This window comes from Arvicola amphibius, chromosome 1 (assembly GCF_903992535.2).
Source record: "Arvicola amphibius chromosome 1, mArvAmp1.2, whole genome shotgun sequence".
NCBI lineage: Eukaryota > Metazoa > Chordata > Mammalia > Rodentia > Cricetidae > Arvicola > Arvicola amphibius.
The window spans coordinates 36,061,151-36,080,424 of record NC_052047.1 but is presented as its reverse complement, the minus strand read 5'-3'; the positions used below and the strand labels follow the sequence as shown (position 1 = coordinate 36,080,424).

The 19,274-nt window shown below is 43.6% G+C and overlaps 1 protein-coding gene across 9 annotated transcripts in view; it reads right to left on the bottom strand.

The window, feature by feature from the left end:
- The window catches only part of Apbb2 (amyloid beta precursor protein binding family B member 2), a 325,526-nt gene that overhangs the window by 157,253 nt on the left and 148,999 nt on the right, over positions 1-19,274 (bottom strand). For all 9 annotated transcript variants that reach the window (XM_038324988.1, XM_038325004.2, XM_038325021.2 and 6 more), the window contains exon 4: positions 186-254. In XM_038324988.1, coding sequence (XP_038180916.1) covers positions 186-204 — 19 coding nt within the window. In that variant the 5' untranslated portion in view covers positions 205-254. The remainder of the gene's footprint in view (positions 1-185; positions 255-19,274) is intronic.

The following is a 19,274-nucleotide window of genomic DNA, read 5'->3' as shown; positions in this document are numbered from 1 at the left end:
GTGGTGAAGTTCAAATGACTTTTTATCGTTTAAACACCTACTTTTTCTATTATAGGATATAGAACAATGAAAATTTAAAAATACCATTTTAGCAAACAGGAGCTTAACATTAAAATGACCATCACACGATCAAGCTTGATGGCCAACTGTTTCTGCGTACTGAAGAATGTAAAATCATATCTGACCTGGAAGTACTTCTGACATGGATCTCTGGGCGTCAGCAATGGTGCAGGAAATGGGTTATAATCCGCAATCTAAAATTGAAAAACAAAAAAAATTTTTTTCAGAAGTTAGAACCTCAAATAACAAAGCATAAATGGAAACAGGCACAGAACTAAAATTCCTTCCGAATAAAGTCCAAATTAAAACAAACAAACAAACTGGCAGCTTCTGTGCAAATGTTTGTGATGTATATAACCGCTCACACCACGTCTCCCGTGAATCCCAACTGCTACACAGCCACATTTTCCTGCCCACTCCAGGCATGTCTGTCTGTCTGTCTCAAGCTTCCAGTGCTTTGCCTTGCCAAAAACACACAAAACAGAAGCCACCAAGGGAAAAGAAATTTAGTGAACTCTGCCTTTTTAAAAATTAAAACCTGACTGAAAGAAAACAAAAAGTGGCACAACTCATGATTTTTTTTTAAGACCTGAAAAAAAAATTACCATTACAAGAGGTTTATCTATAGAAAGGGCGTCTTGGAATCATTAAGTAAAATATGATAAAAATCATTAAGAATAAAGTTGGCAGAAAAAGGAGCAAAAGATGGGAATAATGTCCAATAAACATAAAACATCAGTCCAAGGGAAGCAAATGGCAACTTGGAGTGGCAGTGGCTCTGCTGTGTACGACTATAAAGATTAGGAAGCTCAGCAATGCAGACAGCAGGCAAGGACACTGGGAAGAAGAAAAGTCAGACTCCCTCACCGGATTAAAGTCATCAAATATTTTGGGAGCTACTTACAAACATCAGAGGGAATTTTTAGAAGGGTGGGCGCCATTGCTGGGCAAGTCCACTTCTAAGAATGCATTTTATATTGTGATTATGAGATAGGCTCCCAAAGGTGACTCTGTACATCTCCCTGTGCTTACCTGACCTGGGTGCGGAGGGAGGAAGGAAAGAAGGTGTGTGGGGAGGTACTATAATGTTGTAAATGACATTTAAAACAGAGAATCAAAGAAGAAGAGGAAGAGGAAGAGGAAGAGGAAGAGGAAGAAGAAGAAGAAGAAGAAGAAGAAGAAGAAGAAGAAGAAGAAGAAGAAGAAGAAGAAGAAGAAGAAGAAGAAGAAGAAGAAGAAGAATGCATTTTATAGGTAGTCTCATATGGACTCTATTGTTTAATGGCCATGAAAATCCAGTAATGACCACACTATTATTAGGTAAGTGCTGGCTCAATGCATTGAGAGACATCTACATCTCAACAGAGCAATGTGATGCCAACAGGGAGATGTAGTGGGTCTGGATGTGCAGATAAGAAAAGCACATTAAGCCATATCACTGGGAAATGAATATTATGCATACCATGCATGCATACCATGGCACATGTAACATGAGTAAAACTCTTCCTTTCTCTCTCTCTCTCTCTCTCTCTCTCTCTCTCTCTCTCTCTCTCTCTCTCTCTCTCTCTCTCTCTCTCTCTCTCTCCTTCCTTCCTTCCTTCCTTCCTTCTAGGGAGTCTAGCGTCAGGAACATCCCTCGGGATGATAACCCATGATAGTGGGTTAAGAGCGGGACTGCACGATTCCATTATAAAAAGTTCAAAACCAGTTAACATTTCTGTATGTCAAGACGGGGTGTAGGAGTTGGGAGAGGAAGTAGCAAGAGAGTGACCCCAGGGATGCTGGTCAAGGCGATGAAGCACTTCTTGACCTTTGGAGAAATCCATCAAGCCGTGCCCTTGTAAGCTGTGTCCTCATTACACATCCATGAAAAGTTGCAAGAAAAAGTCAAATGCTGGAGGTTTTCTATAGTATCCTTCTAATCAGAAAAATTCTTATTTTCCAAGACTCTTGCATTCTAATCTCACCTTTTCCAAACCAGTAGCCTTTAACGGGCATAACTCCCAACTTAATGATTCAGATAATGACCTGACACCTGGGCCGCTGGCCTACAGTACATTTCTAATTATGTCTCCACATGCTGTGAAGTAGGCTCATTACTCCATTATAATTGAAGGGGTGGGTTTGTTTGGTTGTCCTGAAACACCAGGAGATGCCTCTCCTGTACCAGTTTGTCTTTGGGCTGTGCATCTCAGCTCCTTAGCCTTCACGATACACTTCATTTCTTCGTCTTCAGTGCACCTTACATCACATGCACAGACAAAGATAAAGTGACAGACACATCTGGAAAATGAACACAGGTAAAGCAACACAGGAAGCCAAGAAGAAGAGACTTATTTGCATGAAGGTTTCCGGTATACTTTTATTGTACGGAATCCCTTTGGGCTTCCTTGACCTGAATAAACTCCATCTTTAATATAAGTAAAAGTCAGATGCTCTGCTCATCTCTGCTGTTAGCTACATAGCATCTCCTGGATGTGTCCTGCACTGTGACCATATATGATTATACCCTGCTTGCCCTGTGTCATTATTCTATTACTATTCCCTACTTGTCCTGTGATGGTAACTGGATATTACCCATCACCCATTGCACATGTCTGTGCCATACATGACGCCTATATCAGGGGAAGCTCTGGTGAACAAAGATACTTCTCTCACAGAGCATGCAGCCTAACAGGGAAAGGGGTCGCAAGTACTCAAGCCAGGAAGTATGTGTTCTGGAGGCAAAGAACCCAGCTCTGGAATGTGATGAAGGAAAAAAGAGGGGCCAGACAGGAAGTTCAAAATACAGTGTGAGGTAGAAACAGGACTAAGGTGAGAAAGTATTTATCCAAACCTATTATCAACAAGACATCCCCTGCCTTTGAAACTGAAACATAATATAAAAACTCTTTTTCCTTGTTAATGTGGTGGTTTAAAAGAGAATAATCCCAACATGCTCATATATTTAAATACTTGGTCTCTGGTTGGTGGAACTGTTGGTGAAGGATTAGGAGGTGTGGCCTTGCTAGAGAAGGTGTGCCATTGAGGGCAAATTTTTGCACTTAAAAAGCTCACCCTGTTAGCCTTCCCAGTTAACTCTCTAGCTTTCTCTCTGTTTCATGCTTGTGGATCAGATGTAAGCTCTCAGCTACTGCTCCAGTGCCACGCCTGCTTGCCTGCGGCCAAGCTCCCTGCCATGACAGTCATGAACTCACCCTCTGAAACTGTAAGCCCCCCATAAACAATTTCATTGATAACTTGCTTTGGTCATGGTGGTCATATCACACTGACAGAAAAGTAACCAAGACAGTGAATGAACCAATCTAACAACATGGTTTCTAAAAGGCCTTACTAATGCAGACCAACTCTACTGCAAGGCAGCTTCAGAGACTGCAAGAGCAGCACACAGGTACACTACCTATGTGTGACCTTAAGAACAATCTCCAGCTGTGCTACACAGCAGGAAAGCGGCTGGCAGCACAACACAGAGCTTCCCAACACCAAAAGCACGGCCAGGGAAACTTAAGAATTGAATTTTCAACTTTATGAAACTGTAATTAATCTAGACATAACTTCATAAGTTGTTATCTGCCCCTCATTGGGAAAGATTTAATTAGGTTTGTGACTTCATGTATAAATGAGTCTACTTTTACAAATACATCTTAGAGACTCTGAACACAAACTGAGTTCTTCTGATCAGGAGAATTCTACTTTACCTGTTTTCCCCCAAAATATAAGCACACAGATCTGATCATTTCTCCCTCTGGACTCATCCTATTCTGTCCTGTCCACTCACTTCAAACCTTAAGGTTTGAATAAAAAATGTGCTCCCCCAAGTGTCCATCAAAGCCTTGACCCTCAGGTTAGAACTGTCAGTATGTAGTTCCATTTCCCAAAGGAAATTCCAGTGGAAATTCTTAGCTGTTGAAGGCATGAAGTACTTCTCTGTCCTGGTTAGTTTCTGTTGTTGATGTTGTTGTTTGTTTGTTTGTTTTATTTGTTTATTAATTTGGCACAGACTAGAGTCATTTGGAAAGATGAAATCTCAATTGAGAAACTGACTCCATAAGATTGGCCTACAGCCAGGTCCATATGGCATTTTTTGATTATTGGTAGATGTGGGAGGGCCCAGCTCACTATGGGCAGTTCCAACCCTAGAAAAAATGGCCCTAGAATGTATAAGAAAGCAGGCTGAGCAAGACATGAGGAACAAGTGAATAGGCAGCATTCTTCCATGGTCTCTGCTTCAGTTCCTAACTCTATTTTCCTGCCTTGAGTTTCTGTCCTGGCTTCCTCACTGATGGATTATGACCTGAGATGAAATAAACTCTTTCATTCCCTAGTTTTTTTTGTCATGGTGTTTAATCACAGCAATAGAAACTTCAAGACATTATCCTACAGCCCCTTAGTAGTTCTAGCAAGAGGGTTATTATAAAAGCCTGAGTCTGGCCCCTGACCAGTTCTGTCTCTCTGCTTCTGGTTTGAAATGACTTGTTTGCTCCCTGCCTTACTCCCACTATTAGCCACCATGATGTAGCTTTGTTAGTTTTCTGTTATGATAACAAAATACTTGAGATGTTTAGCTTATAAACAAGAAAGGTTTGTTTTGCCCCACAGTTTTTGAGGTTTCGATTCATAGTTGGTTTGCCCATGCTTTGGGGCCTGTGGCAAGGCAGGATGTGTGTCGTGGAGTAAGGCATCCTTATGGCAAGGATGGAGATGGTAAAGAAGAGATGGATTTCCACAACCCCCTTTGAGAACACAAGAATGAACCAACTAGAATCTCCCACTAAGCTCTCCCTTCTCCCAAGAGCACCTCTACCTCCCAACAGCATCATGGTTTGTTCACCAAGTCTTCAACATGTGGCCTTTAAGGAACATTCAAGATCAAAACTACAGCTGTGACAAAGTTCTCAAAAGAATGGAGGACGGGAACCACATCCACAACCTCTAAAAGCATAAGCTAGACTCCTGGTTTCTACATTCGCTGACTCTGGTATGACACACTGCAGAGCTGAGGGATGCTCTATGCGTTTCCACAACCTCTCTTCAGGCCTCCACTTTTCAGAGCCACACTCACACCCTTGCCCCAAACCTCAGGAACTGACAACCCCGAATCCTTCACTCTCTCCCTAAAAACACTTCCCAGGACAATCTTACCGGACCCCACACATCTCCCTGACTATGACCTTAAAAAACTGCAGAAGGAATCCTTTACTTGCTTGAAGTAAAACTCAGAGATAACCTAAGGACACACAAAAATTAAATTTTTCTTTTTAAAAAAAGGGAAAAGTAAGGCTGGGATGAATTTCAAAGGACAACTTGTCAGGCCCGAGGACACCAAGGGTCTCAAGGAAGAGCTCCCAGACGCTCGCCTGCGCGCGAAGCCGCTCTTCTTACCAGTGTATTCATACAGGTGGACGGGGCTGTGTGCTCTTCTGTCGCTTCATACAGGACGATATGTACTACAGTCATTAACACTGACTTCAAAATGCTCATCGATTCTTAGAAAAGTCCCCAAACTATTCCTACCAGTATCTTTCAATTAGAAGCTTTTCCTGCTGGAATCCCTGGTGCATACTGAGATGGTAAGCAATGACTTAGGTTTAGATCTAGGCATGGGTAACTATAAACCTACACCAGTCTACCTCAAAGGGTGTGTGGAAGTGTTCCAGAGTACAGACAGGGTAGTCCTGGAAACTGACATCATCATCATCCCAGCTCTTCACAAAACAGCAACAAAGTCTGAGCAGTGAGTTGCCTTCATTAAGGCCGTCAAGCCACACCTAAGATTCTCCACTTTGAAAATCAGGACCTATTTTTATGCCAATACCAAGCTGTTTTCAATACTGTAGCTCTGTAATAGAGTTTGAAGTCAGGGATGGTAATGCCTCCAGAAGTTCCTTTATTGAATAAGATTGTTTTGGCTATCCTGGGTTTCTTGTTCTTCCATATAAAGTTGATTATTGTCCTCTCAAGATTTGTGAAGAATTTTGATGGGATCTTTAAGGGGATTGCATTAAATCTATAGATTGCCTTTGGTAGTATTGCCATTTTTACTATGTTGATCCTCCCAATAGGGAGATCCTTCCATTTTCTGGTATCCTCTTCAATTTCTTTCTTCAAAGACTTAAAGTTCTTGTCAAATAGGTCTTTCACTTCCTTGGTTAGAGTTACCCCAAGATATTTTATGCTATTTGTGGCTATCGTGAAAGGTGACGAAATAGAGAAGTCGACCAATGGAATCGAATAGAAGACCCAGATCTTAACCCACAAACCTATGAACACCTGATTTTTGATAAAGGAGCTAAAAGCACACAATGGAAGAAAGAAAGCATCTTCAACAAATGGTGCTGGCATAACTGGATGTCAACCTGTAGAAGAATGAAAGTAGCTCCGTGTCTATCACCATGCACAAAACTCAAGTCCAAATGGATTAAAGACCTCAATATCAATCTGAACACACTGAACCTGTTAGAGGAGAAAGTAGGAAGTACTCTACAACATTTGGGCACAGGAGACCGCTTCCTACGTATAGCCCCAGCAGCACAGACATTAAGGGCAACATTGAATAAATGGGACCTCCTGAAGCTGAGCAGCTTCTGTAAAGCAAAGGACACTGTCACTAAGACAAAAAGGCAGCCTACTGACTGGGAAAAGATCTTCACCAACCCCGCAACAGACAAAGGTCTGATCTCCAAAATATATAAGGAACTCAAGAGACTAGACTTTAAAATGCTAATTAACCCAATTAAAAAATGGGGCACTGAACTGAACAGAGAATTCTCAACAGAAGAAGTTCAAATGGCCAAAAGATACTTAAGGTCATGCTCAACCTCCTTAGCAATCAGGGAAATGCAAATCGAAACAACGTTGAGATACCATCTTACACCTGTCAGACTGGCTAAAATAAAAAACACCAATGATAGCCTTTGCTGGAGAGGATGTGGAGTAAGGGGTTTGCTGGTGGGAATGCAAACTTGTGCAACCACTTTGGAATGCAGTGTGGAGATTTCTCAGGAAATTTGGGATCAACCTACCCCAGGACCCAGCAATCCCACTCTTGGGAATTTACCCAAGAGATGCCCAATCATATTACAAAAGCATTTGTTCAACTATGTTTATAGCAGCATTATTTGTAATAGCCAGAACCTGGAAACAACCTAGATGCCCTTCAGTGGAAGAATGGATGAAGAAAGTGTGGAATATGTACATATTAGAGTACTACTCGGCGGTAAAAAACAATGACATCTTGAATTTTGCATGCAAATGGATGGAAATAGAAAACACCATCCTGAGTGAGGTAACCCAGGCCCAAAAAGAAGAACATGGGATGTACTCACTCATAATTGGTTTCTAGCCATAAATAAAGGACATCAAGCCTATAATTCGTAAAAAATCCTAGAGAAGCTATATAAGAAGGTGAACCCAAAGAAAAACATATAGTTATCCTCCTGGATACTGGAAGTAGACAAGATTGCCGGACAAAAAATGGGAACATGGGGGTGGGGTGGGATGGGGGATGGGGGGATGGGGAGAGAAAAGTGTGAAGTGGAGGATGGGAAGAGCTTGGGGGAATGGGATGTTTGGGATGTAGGAAGGTTGGATATGGGAACAGGGAGTTATGTATCTTGGTTAAGGGAGCCATTCTAGGGTTGGCAGAGACTTGACTCTAGAGGGGTTCCCAGGTATCCAGGAAGACGCCCCCAGATAGTTCCTTGGGCAGCTGAGGAGAGGGTGCCAGAAATGTCCAGATCCTATTGCCATACTCATGAATATCTTGCATATCACCATAGAACCTTCACCTGGCATTGGATGGAGAAAATGACAGAGCCCCACATGGGAGCACCGGACTGAGCTCCCAAGGTCCTGATGAGGAGCAGAAGGAGGGAGATCATGAGCAGGGAAGTCAGGACCGTGAGGAGTGCGTTTACCCATTGAGACGGTGGGACAGATCTAACGGGAGACCACCAAGTCCAGTTGGAGTGGGACTGATGGAACAGGGGACCAAACCGGACTCTCTGAATGTGGCTGACGGTGGAGGAGGACTGAGAAACCAAGGACAACGGCAATGAGCATGAACTCTACAGCATGGATGGGCTCACTGTGAGCCTTGTCGGTTTGGTTGCTCACCTTCCTGGACTTGGGGGGAGCTGGGAGGACCTTGGACTTGGCATGGTGAGGGGAGCCCTGATGGCTCTTTGTCTTGGAGAGGGGTGGAGTGGGGGTATGGGTGGAGGGGAGGGGAGGGAGGGAGGAGGAGGAAGGGAGGAGATGGAAATTTTTAATTAAAAAAAATGAGAAAAAAAGAGAGAAAGAAATCAATAATCATAAAAAAAATGAAAATCAGGACCTGAGCCCTGAGTTCTAACTTGCCACTTGGGTCCTTTATGATGAGAACCAATGCCTCGTGTTTGTCAGGGGGTGCAAATACCTTCAGCTGCACACTGGGATCACCATCAACCTAACAGTTACTCGGAAGATCAAAAGGGCAATCTTAGGTTGCTGGCCCGCTTGCTTTAGTACCTTGCACAATCTAAGCACTCATAAATGACAGGCTAAGCACTCATAAATGACAGGCTAAGCACTCATAAAAGACAGCGCTACTACTGCCAACATCTTATACACACGTGATCTGTTTTCTCAACCAGGCTGCAAACGTTCTGAAAAAAAATCCAAGTGTGTTCTGGAGAGCTTTGTCTACCCAACAAAAGCACCCTAAAAACTTCAGTGGGTTCACATCTCCCTTCTTCCTCTGCCTGCCCTGTCCTAAGTTTTTGTGAAAATGTTCACAAATAGTAAAGTGAGCTCCGTTTTTAATGGAAAAAATTCTTCTGACATCATTGAAATAATCATCATCTCATCCTGTCAAGCAAGAAGAGATAATCTGTCAAAAAACCTGTGTCGATGTACAACAGAACCTGAAAACCTGCAAGCTTATGGTAGCTGAGAAATAGTTTTAGACACTGTTTGCCAGGATTAAACCTTTCTATGCATGATACTGTGCTATCTATCTCTAATACAATTGTCAGGGTTTTTACTATTTTCCCCAAGAGCTACATCTCTATTTCAAGGTCTATAAAATGGAGCCCCTACATCAAATGACTAGGGTGTCAGCACTCACCACTCATGTGGCATTGACAGGGCACTTTACTATGTGTCAGGCCCGATGCCAAGCAAATGCTTTAGAAGGATGATCCTGTTTCTTACTTCCAACAGATCTACACAAGAGGTCCTGTGACGATGCCAATACTGCAGACCGAGAAACAAACGCATACAGTTAGACAGCCTGGCAGAGGTCACACCCAAGGAGGTCATGAGCTGCTCCCAGGACTCGGACCTGTTTGCCCCTGAACACCAGGCTCCTGGCGGTGCCACATTCACTATAACTTTTCGCATGAAGATGGCTCCACCTGAATTAATTAATGCTACCAGATAAATCCTGCTACATTTTCCAGGTTCTTTTGGAGGTGGTGTGTAACTTCTTCAAATACAGGCAAATGAAATCAGCTGCTGGCTGGAAAGCAAAACCTGAGTCCCCTTTCTTAGCAGTTCAGGAAAACAAAACAATACAATTGAGAGGAAGTACATGAAATTTTATCTGACCCTGGGGATAGCTTCTAAAATAGAAAATAGAGAAGTTCAACTTTAACCACATGTTTAGTACAATACATAGTGTTAATTAGGTGACTGCTATGTGTGATTTTGTAGTGTGCATGGGATGAGAAGCACATAACAAGCATGTGCATATGCAGGATTTTTTCCCCCAACATTTAAACAAATTTCTGCAGGGAACACAGCAAAGGTGCACACACTAAATTCACATATAATGCTGTGCTCTATGGAAACAGACTTGAGTTTCTTATTTCGAGGGACATAAATCATAATTAGTAATATGCTTTTTGCCATCTACATACTTAGGCACATGGCATATTTCCTAAGAATCACTGTTTTGTTTTGATTTTGTAAACTGACTACTCACTAAGAGTGAAAAACGCAGCTCTCCTGCGGAAGGTACACGAACTGATCATTCCTCTGGTTTTCATGTCTTACACTAAAACTCTGAAGTAGGCAGACTCTAGTTCTTTATCTTCCTCATTTAGTCCTCTCCAAGGCAGAGTTCAAAACCAGTCCTAAGTACGACATCAACAAAGAATTCTCCACACAGCCCAGGAGGAGGCTGAGGGCTACACACAGCCCAAGAGGAGGCTGCTTGGCTACACACAGTCCAGGAAGAGATTGCTGGCTACACACAGTCCAGGAGAAAGCTACTGTCTGAAATGCTTCTCTGGGGAAGACATCAGCAACTAGAAAAGTAATACTCAATACAGACCATTAAATATAGGCTTCCTTTCCACTTAGAGTTGCTTTTTTTTTTTTTTTTTTTTTTGGTTTTTCGAGACAGGGTTTTAGAGTTGCTTTTGTAACTGCGCACCAGAAATTTTTAAGGGGAGGTGAAAGAATTACACTTCCTTCATTCATGTACATGACCCCCACGTTTTGTATTCTGAAGGTATTATACTGTGGTACAAATAACAGCAATGTCTGATGCTTCGAAGACATGCCAGTTCTTAATGCACTGCTGGGTAGCTGTGGCTGACTGACTGCACTGACATACCCATCGCCAGGTTCCTGTACCCCTGCCATCTGTTCTTACCGTGCAGTTATTCTCCAATAGCTCTGTGCTCAGTTGTGTGACTTGTTTTGGTAACTGTCCACATGGGAGGACACAGGAGCTAACATAGCGGGCAGGCCCATTTCCAGTCCCCAGGATCTCCACTACCTTCATGAGAACACTCACAGGCTGGCCTGATGGAAGCGTGGTAGAGATGAGGGTAGAACGGCCAAGTCCGCATGGTCTGGACCATATTATACCAGCCTCAGCTGGCCAGACAGAGGACATGTGGGGGCGCACTGCAAAGTGGAGCAGACCTGCAGGCCACACGTGTGGCTGACTTACACACAGAGAGCGGGGCAGACTCCTCAAAGACTCGCTGAGCACCCAAACATGCTGGTGATTGTGTGAGCAGGTGAATGTTAAAGGCTGTCAGTCACGCTGTGAAGGAGAGACGGTGGTACCCTGATTACACCCAGAGCAACCAAATGTGATGATACACGAGGCACTGCTGGGATTAAACCCGAGTTGATCCAGGAGAGAGACGATGTTAAGTGAAACAACCCTTCCTAGGTTCCAGGGGTCCCAGGGCGCTGACCTGGTTGTTACAGGCTGCATTAGCCTCCTCGGCTGTGCTCATGTGCAGCATGCTGACATTTCTACTGTGCACAACAGAGTGCTCTGGAGGGGAAACTCTGAGCGCTTATAGTAAAGACGTAGAAACAGCATTATGTCCACTGGGCTAGCTGGCGAGTTAGCCCTCGGGATAGGTGTGTCTCTGCCTCCCTGGCACTGGGATTACAACCACACAGCGCCGTTCATGCTTGCCTTTTTCACATGGGTTGTGGAGATCAAACTCGGGTCTTCGTGTCCGGATAGCAAACACTTCACTGGGTTATCTTCCCACCCAAATTATACTCTTGCTAAGATAAAATATAACAAGGCTAAGAAAATCACACAAAACAGATCACTTATTATGAAGCAAATGTTCTTATAGAATTACTGCCCAGATCGCAAAAAAGACTTCACCAACTATCCCAGGAGGCCTGTGCTCGGCACCTCTCTCCCTCCAAAAGAAACTCTTGAATTGATGGTAATCATGGACTTGAACTTCTTTTAAGCCAGAGGACAGAAGTATAATCAGCATAGTTAAATGCTGCCCACTTTTAAAAATCTGATGTATGTTAAGTAACAGTTAATCTACACCCCTCCCCCAATCCTCTCTGTTTCATGACCATTACTGAGCTATCTGAGCTGAGGAGTCTCCACAGTAGCAACTTTGCTGTTGCATGTTTCATATCCCTCAGTCTCTAAGTTCCTGCAATAGGCAACCAGAGTCAGAGGCTTAGAGCACTGAGCTCTAGCCCATTTCGAGGCATGATGCGCGATTCCCCGCTGTATGCTGTGAATACCATTGGTGAATAAAGAAACTGTCTTGGCCTGTTGATAGGGCAGAACTTAGGTAGGTGGGGAAAACTAAACTGAATGCTGGGAGAAAGGAGGCAGAGTCAGGGAGAAGCCATGGAGCCCCACCGGAGACAGACGCTGGAACTTTAAGGTGGTAAGCCATAGTGTGGCAATACACAGATTAATAGAAATGGGTTAAATTAATACTTAAGAGTTAGCCAATAAGAAGCTAGAGCTAATGGGCCAAACAGTGTTTTAATTGATACAGTTTCTGTGTGATTATGTCAGGGCTGGGCAGCTGGGAACAAACAAGGGGCCCTCCTCATAACAATGCTCCATCAGGAAACATGACAACTGGTTTTCATTCATTTCTAAGGTTAAGCCACCAATGTTGTTTGACGTGTGAATCCATAAGCTGCCCGAAGGTGCTTTTTCTACTTCTCTCATTCTGTCTTCACTTCCCACGTCCCAGTTCAGGAGACATGTCCCCTCGTCTAGTTCTTGGTTATCTGACAGCACAGTCCAACTAAAAGAGCCAGGACAAGCCCTCGACTCTTTCCTACTTCTGAGGCATTGACTTGAGTTTCTATTGACCTCAGAAGGTGAACAATATATATTTTACTCCATGCCATCAAGATCTCATGGATTTAAACATGCAAGTCTCGGTCTTCCCTTAGTAGGAAACTCCTGAGGTTGACCCCTGTGTGGTTTTGATCCGTCCTGTTAGCCTCACAACATTGGAGCCGTTTCATGCTCTTCTTAGAGACAGCACTGGTTGTCTGGTGTCCACTCTCCAGGCTGTTCCTTAAGGAGAGTTCAGAGGAGCAGTTTTCTCTGCCCTCTGACCTCCTGCACAAGCCCAGGTTTGTTCTTTATAACAGAAAGTCATTTTCCCGGTATCAGAAATCCCGGTGCGTGCTTTCTTTCCTTGGATTACCTTACATTCGCTACTCTATTTTCCTTGCCCAAAAAAAGGTCTTCTATTTTCAGGAAAGAGAAGATAAGAGAGGGTTCTCAAATATCTTAGAGGTGAAAGCTGAGGGGGACTGATGGGGGAGTAGCAAGACAGGGACAGAGAACACAGGAGGAAAGGGATCAATTAGAACAATGTACATGAATATATGTGTGCATATATTATCATGTTATCATGAAACCCCAAACTTATTTTATGCTAACTTGAAAATGATGGAAGGGGGGAAATACTGAATGATTAAGAAGGGATAGGTAGGGGGAGGGGTGAGATATGGTGGAGAGGAGGGAGCAGTGACTGGGTTAACCAAACTAAGCATGTATAAAAATGCCTTATGGAAGCCTACTAGTTAGTAAGCCAATATCAAAATACAACTTTTATTTTTATTTTTTTAAAAAAAGAAGCATAATGGAATTACCCTGTATGAGCTGACAACACCTGTCTTATAAGACACGGGTTATGAAATGAAAATCCTGTTGTAAGGCATGGGATTTTTTTCCCTATGGATTATTAGTCATAAAGGCTCCAGATGTTTCCATAGCAATGCACACTATTGTTATTGCCCTGTGTTATCAACCATAACTATATGATAAGACACACTAGAGGCTAGAGGACATAGAGCAATCAATCTCAATCCCACCAGGAAACTTCCTACCGGATGGACAGCTATCATAGTATCAGACAAGCTGCTAGGGGGAGAAGACACCAGTGGTTTTCCCCACAGACAGACCCTGCCAGGAACTTGTGCCTGGTGTAATAGTGGCATGACTGCTATGGGATAGCCAACTACTCCCTGGCTGAATCTGAGGTCTGCTCCACAGAAGAGAATGTCAGGCTTAGTCAAAAGTCCATGGCTGGGGAAGCCAGAGATCCTAGAGTGGACCTTGCTATTGTTATTTTGCTAAATGATCATGCTGTCAACGTATCTTCTAAATATCTGTGTTATACCCGTAGACCTGGGTCACTCTCAACTATGATCAGAGAAGTGTCTTTATTCCACAATGGCTGGCAATCAATGGAGAGATACCCAACAGTCATAGGGCTGAGAGTAAACGGCTGAGTGGTCAGCCGTAAATGGAAATCTCCATCAATCAACCTTGACTGGGACCCCAAGCCTCAGGAAACATGAGGAAGAAGAGGCAGAAAGACTATGAGAGACAGAGGATGGGAAGGAATGCCATGACATGCTGTCTTCTGGACAGGATGGTTGTCTCATTCACTAACTCACAGCAGCCAGGGTTATTTGTTCAAGTCCTGTGCAAGATCTCCTGAGCCAAAATCCAGACATAGGAGGGGAGATGATCTGCAGGTCCCACCCCTCAGTGAGGAGCCACTGGCAGAGGACAGTTTCTCAGGGAGGGAAAATATTTCATTTTTAAAATAATTTGTTTCATTTGTATTAGTGTTTTGTCTGCATGTATATCTGTGTACCATTTGCAAACCTTGTGTGTCTAAGAAGGCCAAAAGAAGGTGCCGGGTCTCCTAGGACTGAAGTTACAGCAGGTTGTGAACAACCATAGGGGTGCTGGGAATAAACCCAAGTCCTCTGGAAGGGCAGCCTTCTTATCCACGGAGCCATCTCGACAGCCCTGAGAATCGTTCTGTTTCTGAGGATGTAGCACAGGTAGGTACCCATGCTCCAGCAGATGGCCCACACCCACGCCCATGTGGGCAGCACTAATGAGGATTTGGGGTAACTGAAAGAGGAAAATGGAGGTACACATCGTATGTCATTATATTGTGTGAAATACAAAAGAAGAATTTTCAATTAAATAGGGACCAAAAGCTTCTGTTAAAACACTAAGAACAACGTGTCATGTTCTCTTTCTGTGTAGACTTGTCCAGAAGGTTTCTCCTTCCTTCTGTGCTCTGTTAATTTTAATAGAAACCTACTTAATGCTCTGAAACACGGGATTTTTTTCTTTAAATGTGGTATTAAATTTTTCTTCAAAAATGTTCTCTTGCAACACAAACTTCTTCACCCCTCTCCCTCTGCCTGGGTGTGGTTTGCCTGCTCTTACCCATACATTGAACCTTCTTGAGACACAAACTTCTTCACCCTCCCTACCTCAGTGTGGTGTGCCTTCACCCCATCCCCTTGCCCCTCACCCCTCTCCATCCCCGTCTGGTATGCCTGCTCTCCCCATACACTGGACCTTCTTTGTCTCCTTCAATATTTGTCACTATTTCCAAATCTTTATTTCTTCCTCTCATTTTGACTCTGAACTTTTTCTTTCTCTTGCTCATGATTTCTCCGAGGGCAACTTGTGACAGTTACTTAACTTTGTGTTCCTTCTTAGAATTTATTTCTAAGATGGCTTTTAGATTTCTTTTGAACTTTTAGAATTCTCTGGAGTTTTGTCACCACATCTATGAGGCTTTGGTTTGTTTTAATTCCAACCTATGCTTTCCTTCGACTTTTTAATATAGGGTTATGGTAAACTTTACCCGTCTTCTGAAATAATACATTTTAATTTTGCTTATTTATTTTTTGTTTTGGGCATATATTTTCTGAGTATCTTCATTGACTTCAGAGACATGCTATTCTATTTTTATTCAGTTTTTAAGAAGATACGTATTATTATTTTTGATTATTGTGAGTAGGCATGGGCTTGTGCGCATGAATGCAGGTGCCTGTGGATGAGGCTGTAAACGCCTTGGAGCTTGAGTTCTAGTGACTTGGGTTCTGGGAACTGAACTTGGTTCCTCTAAAAAAGCAGGCAGTACTGCTAACCCCTGAGCCATCTCTCTAGCCTTCTCGTTATATTTTTAGCAGTAAGTTTAAATGCATTTTCTTTATAAAGACAGAGTCTTTTTACATAGCCTTGAATCTGTAATCTTCCTGCCTCTGTTTCCACACTGCCACAGTGGCAGGTGATTGTTACCACTCTTAGTGGTACCGCCTGTAAGTTTATAAAATTTCACATGCTTTTAATTCATAAATCTATCTAGAGTCTCTTCTCTTACCACAAGGTCAAGGGCTATGTGTAGTTCACCCATCAATACATTCCTAATACCTGGCTCATGGCAGAAGCTCAATTAAGATTTGCTAAAGGAATACTAAAAAATTTCACAGAAGGGCTGGAGAGATGGCTCAGAGGTTAAGAGCATTGCCTCTTATTCCAAAGGTCCTGAGTTCAATTCCCAGCAACCACATGGTGGCTCACAACCATCTATAATGGGGTCGGTGCCCTCTTCTGGCCTGCAGGCATATACACAGACAGAATACTGTATACATAATAAATAAATAAATATTTTAAAAAAATTTCACAGAAACGTTAATGATGGTAATTGCAGGGTGATAAGATTTAGGTAAACATTTCCTAATGCTTCAAGTGTTGCTGATTCACATAAGTTTTTTTTTAAAATGAAGATTATGAATACATTTTTAAATTATTAACAAGTTGTTTCATTTTTTGCTTTTCTTTTTTCTTTTTCTTTCTTTTTTTCTTAAGGATCAGGTTTACTTTTGTCACCCGCTAGTTTCTCCTAGCAAGAGCCACCATTCATTGGCCCATTCTGCCTTCAGTGCTGAGAACAAATAGGAAAAGTCTCCAGGCTGATACACACACACCTTAAATATAAAATCTCTTGATCTAATATGTAGTTTTCTTACATAGTTACCACTGGTAGGAATGGAAATCTCTCCACATGTAACGCAAACAGATGATACAAGAAAGGGAAGTGGGTCTTTGGGACTGGGTGTTTGGGACCCAACAGAGAAAAAACTGTTCCTCTAGAATCACTAGATTCTCTAGGATGAGAATCTTTTGAGGGAAGAAGAGAACTGGGGAGATGGCTGAGTATGTAAAGTGTCTGACACACAAGTATGAGGAACTGAGTTCGAATCCCCAATACAATCATAAAACCTGTGTGCACCTGTACCACAACTCTGGGGTGTGGGGCAGGGAGTCAGCTGGATCACTGAAAACTCAGTGGCCAGTCTAGCCAATTGGTGAACTCCAGGTTTCCTGAGAGACCCTGTCTCAAAAAGAGGGGGGAGGGGATGTTTTTAAAAAGATACACAACATTGACCTTTGGCCTCTACATGTGTGTATACATGCATGTACCCCCCCTACACACACATCCACACAAGTGTACCTCAAAAGCACCCTAGGGGTTCCATGCTAAGATTCTTCACTGATATAACAGGACCTAGAGGTCTTTAGGGTCCTGAACAAATTGCATCCTGAGAGGGTGCTACGTCCAAACATCACAACTTCTGCCTGCCTGCTGGGCCTGAGTTTCCAACCTCAGGCAAGGGTACAGGGTCCAGGGTTGAGGCAGAATGAGGTAACTCATTGCTGAGGACCTTCCTGTGGGCCACAAAAGAGCTTCACACACTCTCGATGCTTCCACAAATCCTAGTGGGGAGGCTGAGCTGAGGAGAGATGAAGGCTCACCCAATGCCAGGCAGCTAGGGTGGAGCATCATGCAGGTGCCACCTGCAGAGTGGACCTCTCTGACTTCTCTGACAGGGAGAAGACAGCTGCATAACCACAGCACCAGGGACCTGCCCCTCAAACAGCTGTCCCCTAGACCCACTCCTGGTCCTCTCCGGATCACTCCTATAACCTTACACCTTCAGAGCCTTCTACATTCTCCCTGAAGTTTCTTTTCTTTTTTGGAAGGTGGGAGTGGAGGTGGGGAATGTCTCACTAAGTGGCCCTGGTTGGCCTACAACAAGCTATTTAGATCAGGCTAGCCTCAGACTCAGAGATCCACCTGCCTCTGCCTTCTGAGTGCTGGGACTAAAGGCGTGCATCACCACGTCCGGTTTCCCCAAAGTTCTATCACTACTTCCTCCTTGAAAACCAAATCAGTTCTCATTTTCAAAATCGGCAGTGAAACCACAACCCACTAAGCTCTTGAACCAATCCTGATGGCGCCGCACACACTGGCTTAGAGGACATCTGGAACTGTAATGACAGGATGTCTACCGCCACACCACCCTCAACACACCCGCTCTCATCTGAGCTCTGAAGCTAAGCAGCTGGACCCGGTCAGTACCTGGATAGGAGACAATGATTTCTAAAGCCTGTTATCACACAGACTAACTTACCAAGCATCATGCTAAGGCTTTCTATATATTTACCATATGGATTTTCCTAACCACCTGGGGGAGGGGGAGAAAACACTACCACCCCCATTTTAGAGATGAGGATACATCTATAAAGCAAGAGCTAAATATTAGGAGGTAGTGGAACTAGTTTGTTGCAAAGTTCCCTAAACGTCAGTTATCATCTGGAATAAAAATAGTATTTACTTTGCATGCTTACCATGCAGAAATGGAATAAAGGCACACATAAAACTATGAGAGATAGTGTTTCAATTACTCTCCCGGGGCCCGTTCCCAGGTACAATCCCGAATTTGTTATCGAGAGGACATAACATGAGAGATGCCTGGTGTTCCTCCAGGTATGCCTCATTTACCTGTCATATATCCGTTCTGAGGTAAATGTCCCTGTGGTGGTTAGAAAAGAAACGGCCCCCATAGGTCCATAGGGAGTGACACTCTTAGGAAGTGTTACACTGGAGCAGGCATGGCCTTGTTGGAGGAGGTATGTCACCGTGGGGGCAGTCTTTGATATTTCAAATGCTCAGGCTGGGCCCAGTGTCGCTCTCTCTCCCTGCTGTCTGCCAATCCAGACATACAATTCTTGGCTCCTTCTCTAGCACCACGTCTGCCTGCATGTCGCTATGCTTCCTGATGTGACAAGAATAGACTAAAAGCCTCTAAACTGTAAGCCAGCCCCAATTAAATGCTTTCCTTTGTGGGAGTTTCTGTGGTCATGGTGCACCTTCACAGCATGAGAACAGTGAGACAGGCCCCATCTTCATCACGCACTGAGAGATAGGGAGCATGTGCTGGGCATTCTCGGTGACAAGAGGTCAAACCCACATTGCAGATTGTGTTCTCAGACGGTTTTAAGGGAGCTGAAAACAGCAAGCTCCCTCATGTTACCCATGCAGCTGGGCCCAGGACAGTGCACAGCTGCATCAGCTCCATGATGCTAATGGAACTTGCCAACGCTCTCCTTCCCTAAGACATCAAGACGGAATGTCATAACTGAAGGCAAAAGGAGGTGTGGTCGCAATGGCCAATCTCACACTCAGAGACTCTTCTGATAAGGAAGGAAAGAGACAGCTGGGGGAAGGGGGGAAGGAAGGAGGAGACAGAAGAAACTGTCCTACCCAGAGAAAAGACAATGAAATACAAACCTAGACTGAAATCACTAT